At 42.5% G+C, this 18,551-nt stretch overlaps 1 protein-coding gene across 1 annotated transcript in view; it reads left to right on the forward strand.

Annotated features, from left to right (window-relative positions):
- MFSD12 (major facilitator superfamily domain containing 12) overlaps positions 1–10,401 on the forward strand; it is a 58,203-nt gene extending 47,802 nt beyond the window's left edge. The window contains exon 10 of the mRNA XM_075283505.1: positions 10,102–10,401. Within this exon, the coding sequence (XP_075139606.1) occupies positions 10,102–10,178 (77 nt within the window). The 3' untranslated portion in view covers positions 10,179–10,401. The remainder of the gene's footprint in view (positions 1–10,101) is intronic.
- The last annotated feature ends 8,150 nt before the right edge of the window (positions 10,402–18,551 follow it).

The following is an 18,551-nucleotide window of genomic DNA, read 5'->3' on the forward strand; positions in this document are numbered from 1 at the left end:
GCGAGCGGGCAGTCCTGACTGGTCCTGTTGTGAATAGGGAAAAATGAGTAGGAGGTATATGGGAGTTTATCTACTGCTGAGGGGGAGGAGTAAATTGCTCTGATAGCCAAGAAGGCCCCCGAAAATCTAAAGTGGCCATCATAAAGCACCAAGCTAGACGGTCAAAATCCTTCTCCACATCTAAACTCAAAAGGAGGGCAGACCTAGCAGAGTTGTTGGCCACATCCATTGTCTCCACCCTGATATTGGGGAACGAAACCTACCTGGTCCTTGTGGATTAGGGAAGGAAGTCAAATGTTAAGCCTGTTCGCCAAAGTTTTTGTGAAAAGTTAGAGGTCAGAGTTCAAGAGGTGACCTGTGTACATGTTTGTTGAATTTAAGGCCTGGTTCACATCTGCGCTGGTAAACGCCCCCCCCCCCCCCCCCCCCCCAAAAAAAAAAAAAAAAAAAAAAAAAAAAAAAAAAAACGGACTACCGAATGCATTGGCAAGCAGTGTACAGTGAAAGCACACGGACCCCATAGACTATAATGGGATCCGTGTGCTTTCCGCACGAGTCATGCAGACAGGAAAGTAGTTCACAATCTATAGGCTATGGGGTTCATGTGCTTTCACTTTTGCCAATGCATTCGGTAGTCCATTCAGGGGTTCCCCATACAGACTGCCCGAATGGATTACGGACACAGATGTGAAGTGGGTTTATGTCTTTACATGTGTTGAGCAACTTTATACCCTAGTTTTGTGTCAGGCTGACTGCTTGTATTTTTGTTTTAGTGGGTTACGACAAAACAATTAGGCATGTTCAGATCTAACATATTTGATTCTCAATTTCCCTGGCATGCGTGTATGGGAAGAGCATTTATTTTTATTTTTTTTTTTGTTCTATAAAGATTTCCTAGTGCTAGTAGAAAGCATTCCTCATTACTTAGAAGTGCATATAAGATTCAGATTCTGAAATTGGGGCTTCTATTGTAGTGTGTGATATTGTGGTGGTTTGTGCCGCTATTACTGCTTTCTTTGGCATATATTGCTTTTTAGCACAGTTTTGTGGCAGTTAGCAATTATGTGGCTAAAACTTTTCTGTTGTAAAATTTCTCTAAAGATATAGCATATTTGTTGTGGTGTCTTTGGCTATAAATAGTTTTGCTGCTTTTTTTTCCCCCTCTAAAGAGCTGTTAGAGCAATGGTATTTTAAAGTGCACATTTCACAACCGCTCCACGGATTCCAGCACAATTGGAATCTTCTCTCTAACCCCCACAATTCCCAAGCAATCAATGCAGGTAGTTTTGGTGACTGATTTGCCATTTAACCTCTGTAATCTCAGAAGGGCCGTGTCAGGCAGGGGGTGCGACCCAGAGCTCCAATCAGAGGCAGCCAGTGTCGGAGCTCATCCTCACAGCCCTTGCCTGCTCATACCTGACACCTCCTTCCTACCAGTACTGAGTCTAAATGGAATATCAGACACCAAACTACAGTCGACTCTCGATATAACGTATTGCTGGGACCGGGAAAAAAAATACGTTATACGTATATAACGTATTTCACTGTGCCGGACCCTGACTACGTTATTCACGATAGCACCTTTTTCGGCCCTATAAAATACTGTACGTACATGCGCGTGTCATGCACATAACGCCGAATGTAAGAATGTCAGAACGCAGAAGCCAAATTAAAACTATTTACATTTATTTATACAGTACTGTATGTCTGTGTGTGTGTCCGTATCATTCACTTTTTAGGACAGAAGAATTCCTCAATACGGGTTTGTTTTTGCACAGCTTTGGTGCGCAACCCATACAGCACACTCTCGACGTTTGCTACCTGATTAATGATATGTTCACCGACATCAAAAGCGCTAATGAAAGTCTTCACCTTCTGAAATGAATCGAGAACATCAGAATATTTTGGCACGATTGTTTCGGAAACGGAATTGCTGCTTTCAGAATCAGAATTTGGTTCCTCAAGAATACACTCCTCCTCCTGCTCGTTTTCGTATATTTCCTCAACAGAAAGCACTTCTGATGTAATCACCTCATCGTCCATGGTTGCGTACGTTTCGAAATCTAAACCAGACCCTGCGATGAGTTCCCAGCTTGGTGTATCAATAACTTCTTCGGCGTCACCTGGGATTTCTGCTTGCTCCATTTCTTCTTCCTCATTTTGATACAAAATCACTGCTGCTCCAGCTGCTTCTAGCTCCGAAGGTTGAGTGTGGTTTCCAGCACTTTCAAACCCTGCTTTCTGGAAACAATTCTTGATGCAAGCGGTGGTCACTTTGTTCCACGAAGCTACCAGGAAGTGCATGGCCTGGAGCAGGTCCGGTTTTAACTGATCCAATTGGTTGCGCTCCATCAGCGCAAGTGCCCGCTGCACGAGCAAACGCCTGTAATTGTACTTGAGGGACTTAATTACACCCAAATCGAGTGGCTGCAATTTACTTGTGCAATTAGGCGGGAAAAAATAGAGGTCTACGTTGCGTAAACCCTCCACTTCTTGTGGGTGTGCGGGGCAACAATCCAGGAAGAGGGCCACTTTCCTGTTGCGTGTACCCATCTTTGCGTCGAAGGCTCTCAAAAATTGCATGAAAAAATCGCCCGTCATCCAAGCTTTGGTGTTGTTTTTGTACTCACACGGCAGTGTGCGTACATTCTTGAAACAACGTGGCTTCTTGTACTTGCCTGCAAGGCAAATTTACAGTAATTCAACATTTAAATTAAATTTAGTGAAACTCGTTTATACAGTACTGTAATTTTAGTTTACTTGCCTATCACCAGTATAGGAATCTTCTCCGAGCCGTCCGCATTGGTGGTAACGAGTACGGTGATCCTCTCCTTGCTCATTTTGCCCCCGTGGCATTTCTCCCCCTTTACAGCGATAGTGCGATTCGGCATCAAATTAAAAAATACGCCAGTCTCATCAGTGTTGAAGACATCTTTTAGGTCGTATTTCTCTAAAATCTTCGGCAGTTGCTCCGTTGTCCAAGTTTCAACAGTAGCCACATCTACAGCCCCACTTTCGCCAGCAGCAACACAATACGAAAGACTGTTTCGTTCCTTAAATCTCGTGAACCAGCCACTGGAAGCAACAAAGTCTTTCACATTCATTTTTGCTGCTAAAGTGTTTGCCTTTTCCCTGACAACCGAACCATCAATATTAATTCCGGCAGCTCGTGCTTGGTTAATCCACTTCATCAAAATGTTTTCCAATTCCTCATGCTTTGCTTTGCGGAATTTGGAACGTTTTCCTGACATCTTCCCGAGTTTCTCGCTCTGCTCTAGGATATGCTTTTTGTTTCTCACAATGGTATTGACCGTCGTCAGAGGCATATTGTAGCGATTTGCGAGATCTGTCTGTCTGAGGCTAGAGTTGCCTTCCAACTCCCGTATGATTTCAACCTGATCGATGAGAATAGAAACGTACAGTAATGAAATCGCGATGCAATCAACACAAAACCATCTTTACCAGTGTGCAACTCCATGTCACGCTTACCTTCTGCTGCACAGTAAGCTTAGTCCTCTTTTTGGGAGGCATTCTGGCGCCAATAAACAACCAAAACCGGAACTTCACACGACACGAGACACGTACGACTTCCTTCCGGTGAACTAATCTACCCAGAGGGCACTGTGGTGAGAGACTCGTCAGAGGCTCGCACGTATAACGTACTACGTTATACGCGGCAGAAAATGCATGCGATTGGCTAGGTGGGACCCTCCTGTACACAACGTTCTACGTTATATGTGGCTTGCAATTGGCTGCGGGGGTCCAAAAAAGAGTACGTTATATGCAAACCATATTACGTTATAACGGGATAAAAATACATGTAGGTTAGTCGGGACCTGAGAAAATATACGTTATAGCCTATATACGTTATATACCGATACGTTAAATCGAGAGTCGACTGTAGTAGCATCGATTGTTAAGGAATGGTAGGGGCTAGACAGAAAATTCCAATGGTGCCAGAATCGGTCGAGCAACAGCTGATGATAAGAATTGGACTTGTTGGAGGTGGTGAAGGGTCATCTTTAACTACTGTATTGCAATAAACCATTGTTTTGCATGTAGTAGAATGTTTTATAATGCCTGCGCTCCGGTGACTGTGCTTTCTTTTTATATTGTAGCGTGACATGCATGTTGCATCCACATTAAATCTTATGTAAATGCTATTTCAAGTGTCAGCATTTATTTATGATTGCAAAATTTCATGTATGTGGAAAATTGTGTGTACACTTGATTGAATGTGCACTTCCTCGGGCAATATAAGCAAAGATCATACATGCATTGTACCACAGCTACCCAGTGCAAGTACAATGATGAGAATATATTACATGCTGATGAAATATGACCTATAAAAACCCCAAATTGCTACATTTTATAAGTGTGACCAGTGTGAGGACTAGAAGGCCCCATTGTTGTATAGGTTTTTAATAAGTTCTATATGCATAATGTTTCTTATTGCATCCCTTTTGTATTTTTAGGGTATGAGAAATGAAAGCCCATGCGGCACTGATCAACTACAACTTCCTAAGTGTTTAGCTTCAAACTGTATGCAGTTTTTATCTTGTGTTACCGTCTCAAGTCAAAACTCATGCCCTGGAGCTCAGTTGACCTCATGCCTGAAAATGAATACAAAGTAGATTTCTTACCCATTACAAATTGAAATTGTCATTTTTCTAGTCAGAATGAAAAGCACAATCAGATTAGGTGCGATTACCATTATCTCAATTATTCATATTTTTAATATATAAATATATATATATATTTTTTTTATTTTTTTTTATTTTTTTTTTTCCCAAGTATGGGGTCCTGCATGTCTTATGTCAGTGTTTTTGGGTTTTTTTTTTTTTTTATTTATTTTTAAAATACCTCCTGAACTTTGCACTTGTATTGTCTAGTTGGTCTGCATATAAAACATATCTATTGCTATGAAAGTATAAAAGAGTGATATGGACTTTTATAAAAAAAAATTATGTAAAAAAAAAAAAAAAAAAAAAAAATCAGGGTCCACGGAGCACAGAAAACTGGAATGGGGGGGGGGGGGGTCCTTTAATGCTACTGCTCTGTGATTGGCTTGTCATGAGGTCACGTGACTGTGATGTCATCAAAGGTCCTGTAGTCACTGGTATGTAACATCTGCAGATAAGGTTGAGTCTAAATCCTAGTAGCTCCGCCCACACCAGAGTCTGATCACATGGTCATGACGTCATCAGAGGACCTTTAGCACAGTGGTCCCAACCTTTTTTCCACGAGAGACCAGTTTCAGCAAGACAATTTTTCTATGGCCCGGTGGGGGCGGGAAGGGGTGTGGTTGGGGGCAGGAAAGAGGTGTGATTGAGGCCGGGATTAAGTATGGGGTTGTACATTTGAAAACACAAGACAAAGTTTGGTAGGTGAGTGCAGGGTGGAGCCAAGACCCGCTGCATATCCAACATAGTATTAGAATCCCGGACATACAGCGGGTCCTGGCTCAACCCCACACTTTGCTCACCTTATCCTGATGAGCAAAAACCAAGCGTCAGTGCACGACCCTCCGCTCTCCTTGTTATCTCACTTGTGACAGGCAGTGCGCCCGGGAGAGGTGAGTGGCTGTCAGCCACTGGACTCGGAAGACAGAACAGCAGGCCGCAGCGGAGCTCTGAGCACGGCCCTCCGCTGCAGCTGTGGTCTGCCATACTGTCACTGGATGTCAGTGTTGTGGAGCCGCGAGTGCCCGGGGCTGAGCCAGGACCCACCATTTGTCCGAGATACTATACTATACTATACTATACTATACTATACTGGACAAATCCCGGGTCGTGGCTCAATCCCGGGCTCTCGCTGGCTCCACAGCAGCTGCTGACTCCTCGCCGCCAGTACGTGGACCGGTGCAACATGACCGGCGGTTGGGGACCCCTGCTTTAGCACACTAGGATTTAGCATCTACCCTGCAGATGAGCCAGGATTCATTGTGTCTTATGGAAGATGTCTGTTGTATGGAGGAGAGGAAGCTACAGTAAAGTGACACACACAGGGACCTTCCTTTAGTTACTCTGCCTAGTAATGTCAGGCATTTAGGGTTACTGATTTAGTTTCATTAACTCCATGTGCCTCACATTAATAGCAGTTAACCCCATCATGTCCCTCATATTAACCCTGTGTGCCCCATATAAGGGTTACTAATATGTGAGACACATGGGGGTACTAATGAAGGACCTTAATTATGAAGATACTTCCATATGTCCCACATATCAGTAATTCTTATGTGAGGCACACAGGGGGTTAATGTGAGGAAATAAATAGAAAAGGTAAAGAAAAATGGAAATAAAATATGCCAATAAAACGCTGTTATTAAAGGTTATAGCCCCCCCCCTCTCCAACACGACACCATACAAAATAAAGATTACTGTAACGGAGAAAAAAAAGCACTTATTAAATAAAGAAAAAAAAAGTGGAAAACAGACAAGACTTCCCTCCTAGTTTGGTAATATTTTCTCAGATAGAAAAAACATAAAAATAAAGCTGTATGTGTCAACAAAAAGAGTAGAAATTAGTTGAATAACACACATGATAAAAAAAAAAAATGTTACAACCCATGGGGCAACACGGTAGCTCAGTGGTTAGCGCTTCAGCCTTGCAGAGCTGGAGTCCTGGGTTCGAATCCCACCAGGAACATCATCTGCAAGGTGTTTGTATGTTCTCCCTGTGTTTGTGTGGATTTCATCCCATTCTACAAAGACATACTTAAATGAGAAATAATGTACATTGTGATCCCTATTTGGGGCTGACAACCTACTTAAAAAAAAAAAAAAAAAACGCACATACAAAAAAACCTAGAATGTGTCTGGTCCTGGACCAGAAATTGTCCTAGTACTGAAGTGGTTAAAGCTCTATCAAATAGGGTGAAAAAAATTCCCTAGTGTTTAGTAAACAACAGGTGACTAGGACAACATTCATCTGCCTTCTAGTAAGGGGAACACCTTAACTGGGCTTTAAATGATTGCCATTTTTAAATGTCAGCCTTTTGTTCAATATGTGCTAAAGACCTAGAGGTATAGGCTGTGACCGCCCTGGTCTGGAATGTCACCATGCAGCCTATCTGGTCTATGTACACAGAAGGATGTTCTACTGTCATTACAAAATATGCAATAACAGAACTATTGCATACAGTTCTTGAGCTTCTTGTTTATACAATCATGAAATATTCAAGACCCAATCAAAAGTTGTTGTTTCTGCCCATTTTTGACCTTTTTCAGAATAAGCCATTAAATATTACAATGGCTAGGCTGCAGTCATTCAGTTGCAACTATATGCTGGATGGTGTAAAGGCCTGGTTCACATCTGTGTTCAGCATTCCGTCTGGGGAATCTGCTTGGGGACCCCCTGAACAGAATACTGAACACATTAAAAAGTGGTTAGCAGAGAAACCACACGGACCCCATAGACTACAATGGGGTCTGTGTGTTTTCTGCACAAATCATGTGGAGAGAAGTACTTCAAGCAGCACTTTTCTCTCCTCCATGATTCATGCAGACACTGTGCGGAAAACATACAGACCCCATTAGTCTATAGGGTCTGTGTGGTTTCCCTGCTAACCGCTTTTTAATGCATTCGATATTCCATTCAAGGGGTCCCCAAGCGGATTCCCCAAATGGAATACCAAACGCAGATGTGAACCAGGCCTGAGACTGCAATATTTAAAGGGATCCTATCATTAAAAGTAGTTTTTTTTTTTTTTTTTTTTTTTTTTTTCTGGGTGCCACGTAGGAATAGCCTTAAGAAAGGCTATTCGTCTCTTACCTTTCATAGTCTTCTTTGCGCCCCCGTTCGCCTACAATCATGGTTCTTGTCAGTATGCAAATGAGTTCTCTCGCAGCATTGGGAGCGGTCCTCTGCGCTCAGACAACATTGGGGGCTGCCCCAATGCTGCGAGAGAACTTGCTCCAGCGCCGCCTCCATCTTCGTCAGGAACGTCGTCTTCTTCCAGCTGGTTCAAAGTGAAACACATGCGCAAGTCTGCTCTGCCTGCAGGGTGCGAGCAGAGTCGATTTCACATGTGGGCGGCCATTTTTTTGGTGGCTGGCCGCATATGTGCGCATGTGCAATACGCTCCTGTAGGTCTCTGGAGCATGTGCGCATATGCGGCTGGCCACCAAAAAAATGGCCGCCCGCATGTGAAGTCGACTCTGCTCGCGCCCTGCGGGCAGAGCCGACTTGAGCATGCGTTTCACTTTGAACCAGCCGGAAGAAGACGGTGAAGGCAATGTTCCTGACGAAGATGGAGGCCGCGCTGGAGCGAGTTCTCTTGCAGCATTGGGGCCGCCCCCAATGTTGTCTGACCGCGGAGGACTGCTCCCAATGCTGCGAGAGAACTCATTTGCAAACCGAAAAGAACTGGGATTGTTGGCGAACGGGGGCGCGGAGAAGACGACGAAAGGTAGGAGATGAATAGCCTTTCTTAAGGCTATTCCTATGTGGAACCCAGAAAAAAAAAAACTTTTAATGATAGGATCCCTTTAATGACTGCATAACGTAACAAGCAAAAGTGTGTACAAGATTATTACATATAAGGATTGGAGATTCTACTACTTTGTACATGCAACCTCACTCTATGCCCTTGGACTTATTGTGTCATATTATAATAAAATAAACTTGAACTTGTATGTCTTGTGGTGATCACCTTATGTGGTTTCTTTATCACTGATCTTCATGATGATATATGGTATAGTGGATGTACTAGACTGCAGTCTTGTGATCTTTTATGACTACAGGTTTTAGAACCCATTCTTATGTTGTATCTATAACCCATGAGGACAGCACGTAACTCCAAATACATAAGCAAAGTCATATACTTTATTGTACTAATAAATGTCACAGGTTTTAGAAACCTGTACACAACCACTCTTAAAATGCAGTTACAGACAAGGCCTGGGTTAATACGTAAATGAAATATACATAATGTGATAATTTATGACCAATTCATAAATACTTCAGAATTTAAAGGGGTTGGCCACTTTCAGACCAATATTGAGAGATAAATGTTTTTGTTTGTATAATAAAAAGTTGTGCAAATTTTCCATTTATACTTTCTGTATCAATTCCTCCCAGTCTTCTAGATCTCTGTGATGAATACACAGGTACACAGCTTGTTATACCTAGGCCTAGTCGGGGAGGGGGGGACCATGTCACAAATACTGAAATCTACTCCAACTTCTTGTTATAGATGTCAGGCATTATTTACAACATAAAACTGGTGTAACTGAGACAGTGGCCTGGACTTTACCATGCTCCCTTTTAGGAAAATGGCAAGGGGAATGTAAACTCCATTTGTGACCATTTTTACACCACAAAAATTATGTAGGGCCATAATACGGTAAATGTCCCCGCAATCTTTCATTGCAAGTTTAGGAATCTATTCACATGCACTGACTTCCTATAGAGTCTGTGTTTGGCTACTGTGTGTAAACATAAATCTATCTAAAGCCTCGTTCACATCTGTGTTAGTAATCCGTTCGGGGGAGTCTGCATAGGGACCCCCCCAAACGGAATACCAAACTCATTGGCAAGCGGTGTGCACTGAAAGCACACGGATCCCATAGACTTTAATGAGGATCGTGTGCTCTCTCCGCACAGAGTATGTGGATAGAAAAATATTGTGATCTACTTTTATGTCTGCATGATTTGTGCGGGCAGCGTGTGGAAAGCACACGGACCCCATTATAGTCTATGGGGTCCGTGTACTTTCACTGCACACCGCTTGCCAGTGTGTTCGCAAGTCCCCATGTGGACTCGCTGAACGGATTACCAAACGCAGATCTGAACTAAGGGTAAGAAAGCAGAGCTACAGGGGGTGGGAAAGAGCAACAACCTGAACCAGTGATGAGATAAGATGTGTCTCAGACTAGGCCCCTAACTAGCTGTAGTCACAGATCACAGCTCTGCCCTAATGAAGCTAAGCTAAAGAAGCAGCCAAGCAATAGCACTGAAGAAGTGGCAGGTAAGCATTACTGCTAGTTATCAAATTATTATTTTTGATCTTTTCGCTGGACATATTTTAAGTGTGCTGTAAAAACTTGAACAGTAAAATTTATTGAAACTGATCTCTTACCACCTTTTTGTTTTATCTAGGTAAAGTATCCACATCTTCAATACAGGATGCGCCCCATACCTCTAATGCTCAGGAGATCAGTACAGTGGATGCCTGAATTTCAGAAATACCTCACTAAATTGTATTTTGCACAAATCTAAACAAGTACATTTCCACTCTATGATAAATTGCCATATTTTATATTAGTTTCTTGTGTATTTTTATTATAAAGTAAAATGAATATGGTCTTAGATAACTGTATATCCTCAGAGCGCCCTACTGCACAGTTACAGCTGTCACTTTATTACTGCAACCTGTGTCCTTGACAAACATGTCGATCAAGAAAAGAGAAGCAATAAAAAAATAAAAGTTTTTACAGCTGCCTGTGTGTTTCATATTAAGCACAGTGAAAAGATATATATTTTTTTTTTTTTGCCTTAAATATCCTTGGACAGACTTGTAGTTTAGGGCATCAGGACAGTGAAGCGGTGGATACATTAGTATTAGAAAGAGGTCAAAAGAATAAAACACTTGCAGAAAATCACTCCCTGTGGTTAAAGACAATGCTGCCCCAAAGCGACATTATTTTAATTTAGAATATTTAGGGGAAGGGATTCAGGTCTGTAGTGAAATACTGTAGACACAACCTTGTTTGTGATACTCTTGTATTGACACACTTGTTTATATGAATCACAGGTAAATGACTATGAGCTTGAAGAAGATGGTTTACAACAGCACCACCTTGTGTTTCTTATTTTTTTTAGACAATTAGACCCCCAAGAACACACCCATATGGGCTGTTTTACATGCAGACGGATTTGCAGTGGATTCCATCGTATGCATTGCAGAGAGTGCAGTCCACTGTGAAAATGTCTGCTCCTCATGTCAATTTACATGTGGATATTTTACTGCTGCATGTGGATGAAACGTATATTCGAACCCTTATGGCTATAACTGCTTTCTATATACAAATGCAGTCAGAATATGTACAGTATTTCCACAGTAAGTTAGTGTAGCTTTAAGATCCGCTGAGCATTGATTAGACTGTATCGAAATCTATGTATTTGCATCTGCCTGTGTTCTGCGTTTTCTTCTGTTCCGGACAATTTAAACCACTCAGAGTAGACGCAATATACAAAAAGCATGGAGTGTTGCAAAATATACTTTCCAATCCCTTCCATAACACCTCCAGTGCCAGGGCAGTTTTTGTGCCCCAAAAATTGCACCCTTCACTTTTCTGATTGCAGATACCTAGCAAATTGTAAAAATGCCACCTAATGCTTTGAATGGATTTCTTCATACAATTTTGCATTATTGTTTGTAACTGGCACATTGGCACAAAACTGTGTCCAGGAAGCTTCATAGCTTAAAGGGTTTTTTCACACAGAATTTTATATATATATATATATATATATATATATATATATATATATATATATATATATATATCTCTGTTAGTTCTAGTCATGGGTTAAGTACACCTACAATATACCTTTTTGGAGCGATTTCTGAGTGTGTCTGGTTGCTGCTGCATCCTCTATGTTTGTTCACATGCTGTTAGCTTCCAGATGTGTAGATTCCTCTGTAGCTGCTGCACTAACTCCCTCTCACTCAACCCCCTCCTCTCTGTTGCAAAACCTGCTGTCTGACCAAGCCTATCTCCTCCCACAGTGATCCTGTCCATTTCTAGCCCCACCCCCATTTCCCTGGCTAATCTATTTTGCCCACTGCTAGAAGACAGGGAGGTGCCGTCCCTGGACACAGGAAGGCTTGGTAAGCGGGGATGGTGGGGGCTGGTGGAGACGAGTAATGGTGACGGAACGTGACCAAGCGGTGAAACGGAATGTCACTGGATTATCAGAAAGTGTTCCTGGGGTGGTCACATGACTGCTCCAAGGATATGGGTAATTTATAGATCCCTTTTTCTTTTTTTTCTTTTTTTTTTTTTTTTTTTGCAAGTTAGAAGTGGGGGAGGGAGTTTAGTTTAGGGGTTAATTATCAGTTTATCCTTGAGAACACCTTTAAGTTTCCATGGCAGTTGGATTCAAGCCTTGCACCACCCAGGGGTGTAAGGGGGCCTACAGTTCCCTGTGCTACATACATTATACCTGTATTTTAAATAGTACAAAGTAGATAGTGCTACAGATTTTGCATTGAGTCCAGGTGCTTCAAGTTACACCACTGACTCCACCAAGCACCAATAGAGCACGAGACAACATGATTCTGGAGTAATGGAAATATTCTGAAGATTCCAGTATCAAACTTTCTCTTTCATGTTGATATTTGCATACAAACTTCTGGGACAAAGTGATTAGTTGAAATCCAGTTTTTTGACAGAGTACATTAATAAGTTCATGTAGGTTTTTGTTTTTTTTCCTTTTTTTGTATCAGATTAACCATCTCATATAGATACATATTACGTATATCCTTGGCAGTAAGTGTTAAAAAAAAAAAAAAGCCCACATCTGTAAATAATTATTGAATTATCTGCAATTTAAAAAAAAAAAAAAGTAACCAATGTTGGAACGAGGTTTACAAAGCGCATTTATGCCAATGCTAGAAGGTTAACCCATCAGATGCCACAATCAACTGTAAACACAGTATCCAAGCAGCCCTGTGAATAATCTTCCTTATAAGTCGTCTGACCCATTTGAATTTCTCAATATAGAGATTTCTTCTCTTTTAAGTTCAAATCAATATTTCTCCACTTACATATGAAAAAGTCATGGATCAGACTTTCCCTGAGTAGAGCTTGAGTAACATTTGTCAAAATGGTATTACCATCAGATCATAATTTTTATTTTTCTTTCTTCCACCCCTCCACAAGTAAACTGTGCAGTCTAGTTACTGGCTAACATGTTTGGTTCACTAGAGGCCATCACTAATACAGTGATGGGGAGCCTTTTAGAGACCGAGTGCCCAAACTGCAACCCAAAACCCACTAAATTTTCGTGAACTGCCAACATGGTAGTTTAAACTTAACCCCTTCCCAACATGTGCCGTAATAGTTCGGTGGATGCCAGGCGTTTAACTATGGCGACCGCCTGGGAGTTGGGCGGCCGTCATAGCTGCAGGGTACCTACTATTTTACATAGACACCCAACGCTAATGCCCCCGGTCGGTGCCCGGACCGATCGGTGGCATTAACCCCTCCTGTTCCTCGGCCAAAGCTGACCGAGGCTCCATTTTCACGGCAGCACATGGGACCGCCATTTTGTAGGCCTATGTTGGTATGACAAACGGGAGCCTTGTAAATGCTCCCCGGTCTGTCTGCAGTGCTTTTCTTTTGCAGGCTGCTCTATGCAACCTGCAAAAGAAATTTATTATTTTTTGCAATGCGTTCGCATTGTAATGCATTGCATTAGTGATCAGACCCCCTGGGGTTCAAGACTCCTAGGGGGTCTAATAAATGCAAAAAAAAAATTCAAATCGCCCCCCCTTTCCCTAGAACACATATAAAAGTAGTTAAATACTGTGAAACACATACATGTTAGGTATCCCTGTGTCCGAAATTGCCTGCTCTACAAATCTATAAAAATATTTTTCCTGTACAGTAAATGCTGTAGCGGGAAAAAAAAAGTCAAAAGTGCCAAACCGCCATTATTTCACTGTTTTGCCTCTGATAAAAATTTGAATAAAAAAATGATCAAAGCAATTCCCAAAAATGGTATAACTAAAAAGACCAAAAATAAATTTGGCACAGTTTTGGATTTTTGTTAAGGGGTTAAAATATAAATAAAACCATATAAATTTGGTATCGCCAGAATTGTACCGAAACATAGAATACAGGTGACCTGTCATTTTGGCTGCACAGTGAACGCCGTAAAACCGAAGCCCGTAAGAAATTCGCAGAGATGCACTTTTTCTTCAAATCCCCCCATTCTTAATTTTTTTTGGAAGCTTCCCAGTACATTATACGGAATAAATAATGGCAGCATCATGAAGAAAAATTTGTCCCGCAAACATTAAGACCTCATATGGCTCTGAGAGCGGAGAAATAAAAAAAGTTATGGGGTTTGGAAAGAGGGGAGTTAAAAATGAAAATGAAAAAATGCCGTTGGCGGGAAGGGGTTAATACTGTGCGGATCCACAATTGTGGACAGTTACAGACCCACAAATTACAGTCATGTGAATGGGGCTTTACAGAGCTTTCAATAATACAAATAACTTTGTACTGAAAGGTAAAGGTCTGTGCATTTAGTACTTTGAACAATTAATGTTCGCTACTTACATCGCACAGGATCTGTTTTATAGTGACCTTGCAATGTTACTACAGCCTGTACTAATATATCACATCTGCCATAAAACAGACTCTGTGTGATATAAATAGTGAGGGGACCCCAGACAGTACTATATGCATTGCCCCCCCCTATAGTATTATATTCTCCACAGTAGCCCCCCACAGTGTTATATGCTCCACAGTAGGCCCCACACAGTATTATACGCTCCATAGTAGCCCTCCCCCTTAGTATTATATGCTCCTCGGTACGCATCCCCTCAGTATTATATGCTCCGCAGTACCCCCACACATACAGTATTATATGTTCCTCAGTACGCATCCCCTTAGTATTATATGCTCCTCAGTATCCCCCCCCACACACAGTATTATATGCTCCTCAATACACATCCTCCCCATGTTATATGCTCCTCAGTACGCATCCCTCCCAGTATTATATGCTCTTCAGTATGACATTCACACACACTCTTATACTTACCCATGAAGAGCCGCTGGCGTCCATTTCCTTTTGACTGCAGGCGATGATAACTCATGTCATCGCGCCTGCATCGGGGTAGAGGTCAAACTCTGCAGTCAGTGTAGGCTGCGGTTGCACGATCTGCGGCCTACACTGGCTGCTTTCAGCTGTATGTGCATTTGCACATACAACTGAAGGCAGCGATCGCTCAATGGGGAATCCTGTACCGAATTCCCCATTAGTGAGCGATCTGGGCAACAGTACGCGTGCCAGCATAGAGAGCTCTGTGTGCTCTCTCTGGCACACGTGCTATAGGTTCGCCATCACTGCTCTAATAGAACAAGAAGGTTGCAATTTTAGCCAAATTTTAGGATTTATCCACTTGAAGTACAGAAGCTACAGTAATTATCATATAAAGTACCAAAATTAACCCCTTCCCACTCTGTGCCATACTATTACGTTGCACTTACCGTGGTTCACATTAGCGTTTGGATTCTGTCCGGGGGAGTCCGCATGAGGACCCCTCCGAACGGTATACCAACACAACTGCAAGCACTGTGCAGTTAAAGCACACGGACTCCATTATAGTCTATGGGGTCCATACGCTTTTACAGCACAGCGCTTGCAATTGCGATTGTATTCTGTCCGGGTGGTCTCCATATGGACTCTAACCAGACAGAATACATATGCTAATGTGAACCGACCCTTAGCATGTACATAACACTAAGCACAGTAATAGAACGGCGCTGTTATCTGCAGGCACAGGAGCTATGTCTGCAGGATTACTTCCAGCATTCAGCTGTGTTATAAAGACGAGGCCCGGGACTAGCTGCCAGAGGCGAAAGATGTTCTGACTGGTGGAATAACCCTCTGGATGCTGTGATTGATATCAATCATGGCATCCAGGGGCAAACTTGACCCTCCCTGCCAGCTCTCAGATCCCCCGGGATAAGATTTTGGGGCCTGAGGAGTTGCAATGGCATTTAGGAGACTGAGCAATGGCATACTGACTGCCTATGCCCATTAAACATAAAGATACCAGTCCCCTTATGGAACAAGTAAAGAGTTTAAAAAAAAAAACAAAAAACTGTTAAAAGTTTTGTTTATATTTTATTCTTTATTTTTAAGAAAACCCTTACATTTAAAAACACTATAGGCTCCCACTATCCAAAAATAGCATCATTTATCCCATGTGGGGAAAGTCGGAAAAAATATATATATATTTTTTTTACAAACTGTTACATAGTTACATAGTAGATGACAAACTATTTAGTAGATGACAAACTATTTAGTAGATGACAAACTGTTACATAGTTACATAGTAGATGAGGTTGGATGAAAACACCAGTTTATCAAGTCCAACCTATAACCCTACAGTACCTTACAGTGTTGATCCAGAGGAAGGCAAAAAAAATTCCATGTTTTCTGTTGATAGTTGTAGTTGCATTGGAGTGATAAAAGATGTGGGGAATATTGATTGGGAGGGCCTCCATCTTGGAGAAATTGATCTTGTAGCCAGACAGTCGTCTGTATGCCCCCAGGGTGTGAGTAACAGTGAGAAGTATGTTGTCAGCAAAGGGTGAAATCTTAAACTCTGTCCCATACATTAATCCCTGCAATACTGGGTTTCGCCGTTCACTACAAAGCGCAAATATGAGAGGGCATACCTGTCGGGTCCCATTGCCAATGGGAAAGGAGGAGGAGAGGAATGGGGAAGTTTTACTACCACTAAAGGGACATTGTAGAACGCCTGAACCAAACTCCTCCAGGGTGGCCAACATAAATTCAAAATCAAGGCGATCAAAGGCCTTTTCTGCATCCAGGCCCAGGAGAAGAGTAGGAGAAGTTGGCAACTTCCTTCATGTTCACAGTCTTTCTGGTGTTTCAATTTGTACAAAGGTCGCTGCTATGGTGTTGGGATGGTGCTAAGTGTGACCAGAGAATTCCCGAACTACGTGTGGGGTCGTAGAAGTGTAGTGATCTCTAAGCATCCTGGCTACAAAGGTATGAGCCTTATTACCATGTTCATAGTAGTGCTGACTTGTATAGAGTAGTAGACTCTGGACATAGGATGTGACCAAGTCACGAAGTTCTGGAGGGTCAGCCACTAGGCAATGCAGGGTCAAAAAGGAGGGATGCTCCGCTAGACAGGAGGAGAGCATACATATGTGATTCACAAGGGTCTGGAATGTCGCCTGCCTATCCTTCTTAAGCATAGACGCCAAAGCAATGCAGTGCCCCTCTCATTGCCGAGTTGTGTGCTTCCCATAGGGTCGCAGTTGAAGGGACTGAGCCCCCATTATCATCAAATTAGTCAAGTGATGACATAGGGCAGACTGCATAGTTGGGTTTTTAAGTAAACCCTCCAGTGACAGCAACGGGTCAGGACCAAAGAGGGGACTAGGCTCACTGAGATCAGGGTAATCAGACAAGGAGAGAACTCCAATCTCCAATAAATTCTGGAATGGGGGTGGGAAAAGAACATAGAGTATATGACCGTCCTGTGGGGTTATTCATGTGCCATAGGTCAGAAAAAAAGCATGGGAACGAATCAATTATCTAAACTCTTTCGCAAGATGAGTTAGTGCATGTGGGGGACGATCCCATATAGACAGTCTTGTCTGTGTGTTCCGAAAATACCATGTTAAAGTCCCAGTTGGATAAGCACAGGGGCTGAGCTAAACCTAGCTTTCAAGGCTTCAAAAGCCTCCAATGCCTTCAAAGGCCACTGCGAGAGATTCACCCCTTTTTTTGTCAAATCAGTTATAGGTTTAGCAAGCACAGAAAAATTCTTCATACATTTCCTGTAATAATTGGCAAAGCCCAGAAACCTCTGTAGCGCTTTCAAGGTCTCTGGCCTTGGCTATTCCAACACAGCTTTAACCTTATCTGGGTCCATCTTGAAGCCCTCATGCGATAGAATGAATCATAGATAGAACAATCATACTCCTGGTGAGGTGGTTAAGTCTTAGATTCAGATTCACTAAAGACATCATGAAAATCTGATATTTCAGCAGGTAAGGTATAATCAGTTATAGTGGCAATCATGGCACCACCACACTTTTTAACACATTCTTTGCCCCAGGACAAAATAACATTATTGGGCCAATCAATTACAGGATTATGCTTCCCCCTTCTGGGAAGCCCCAAAACAATACTGGCAGGTAAATTAGGCAAAATAAACAGTTCAATCTATTCTTCATGATCAGGCTTTAAACATAAATCAAAATCATCAACAGAATGGGTAATGGCATTAAGACCCAATGGAGAATTGTCAATTGCAGACACTGGAATAGGGTGAGACAACTCTCTTAAAGAGGACCTTTCATCAGATTGGGCACAGGCAGTTCTATATACTGCTGGAAAGCTGACAGTGCGCTGAATTCAGCGCACTGTCGGCTTTCCCGATCTGTGCCCCGGGTAAAGCGCTATCGGTCCCAGTACCGTAGGGCTTTACAGTCAGAAGGGCGTTTCTGACAGTTAGCTAGGGATGCCCTTCTGCCCAGCAGCGCCTATCGCGCTGTACAGTGTGAGCGGGGAGGAACGCCCCCTCCCTCTGCTCACAGTGCTCGTCCATAGATGAGTATTATCAGGAGCGGGAGGGGGGAGTTCCTCCCCGCTCCACAGTACAGCGCAATAGGCGCTGCTGGGCAGAAGGGCATCCCTGGCTAAGTGTCAGAAACGCCCTTCTGACACTAAAGCGCTACAGTACCGGGACCAATAGCTCTTTACACCGGGCACAGATCGGGAAAGCGCACTGTCAGCTTTCCAGCAGTATATAAAACTGCATGTGTTCG

Source organism: Leptodactylus fuscus, chromosome 1 (genome assembly GCF_031893055.1).
Source record: "Leptodactylus fuscus isolate aLepFus1 chromosome 1, aLepFus1.hap2, whole genome shotgun sequence".
NCBI lineage: Eukaryota > Metazoa > Chordata > Amphibia > Anura > Leptodactylidae > Leptodactylus > Leptodactylus fuscus.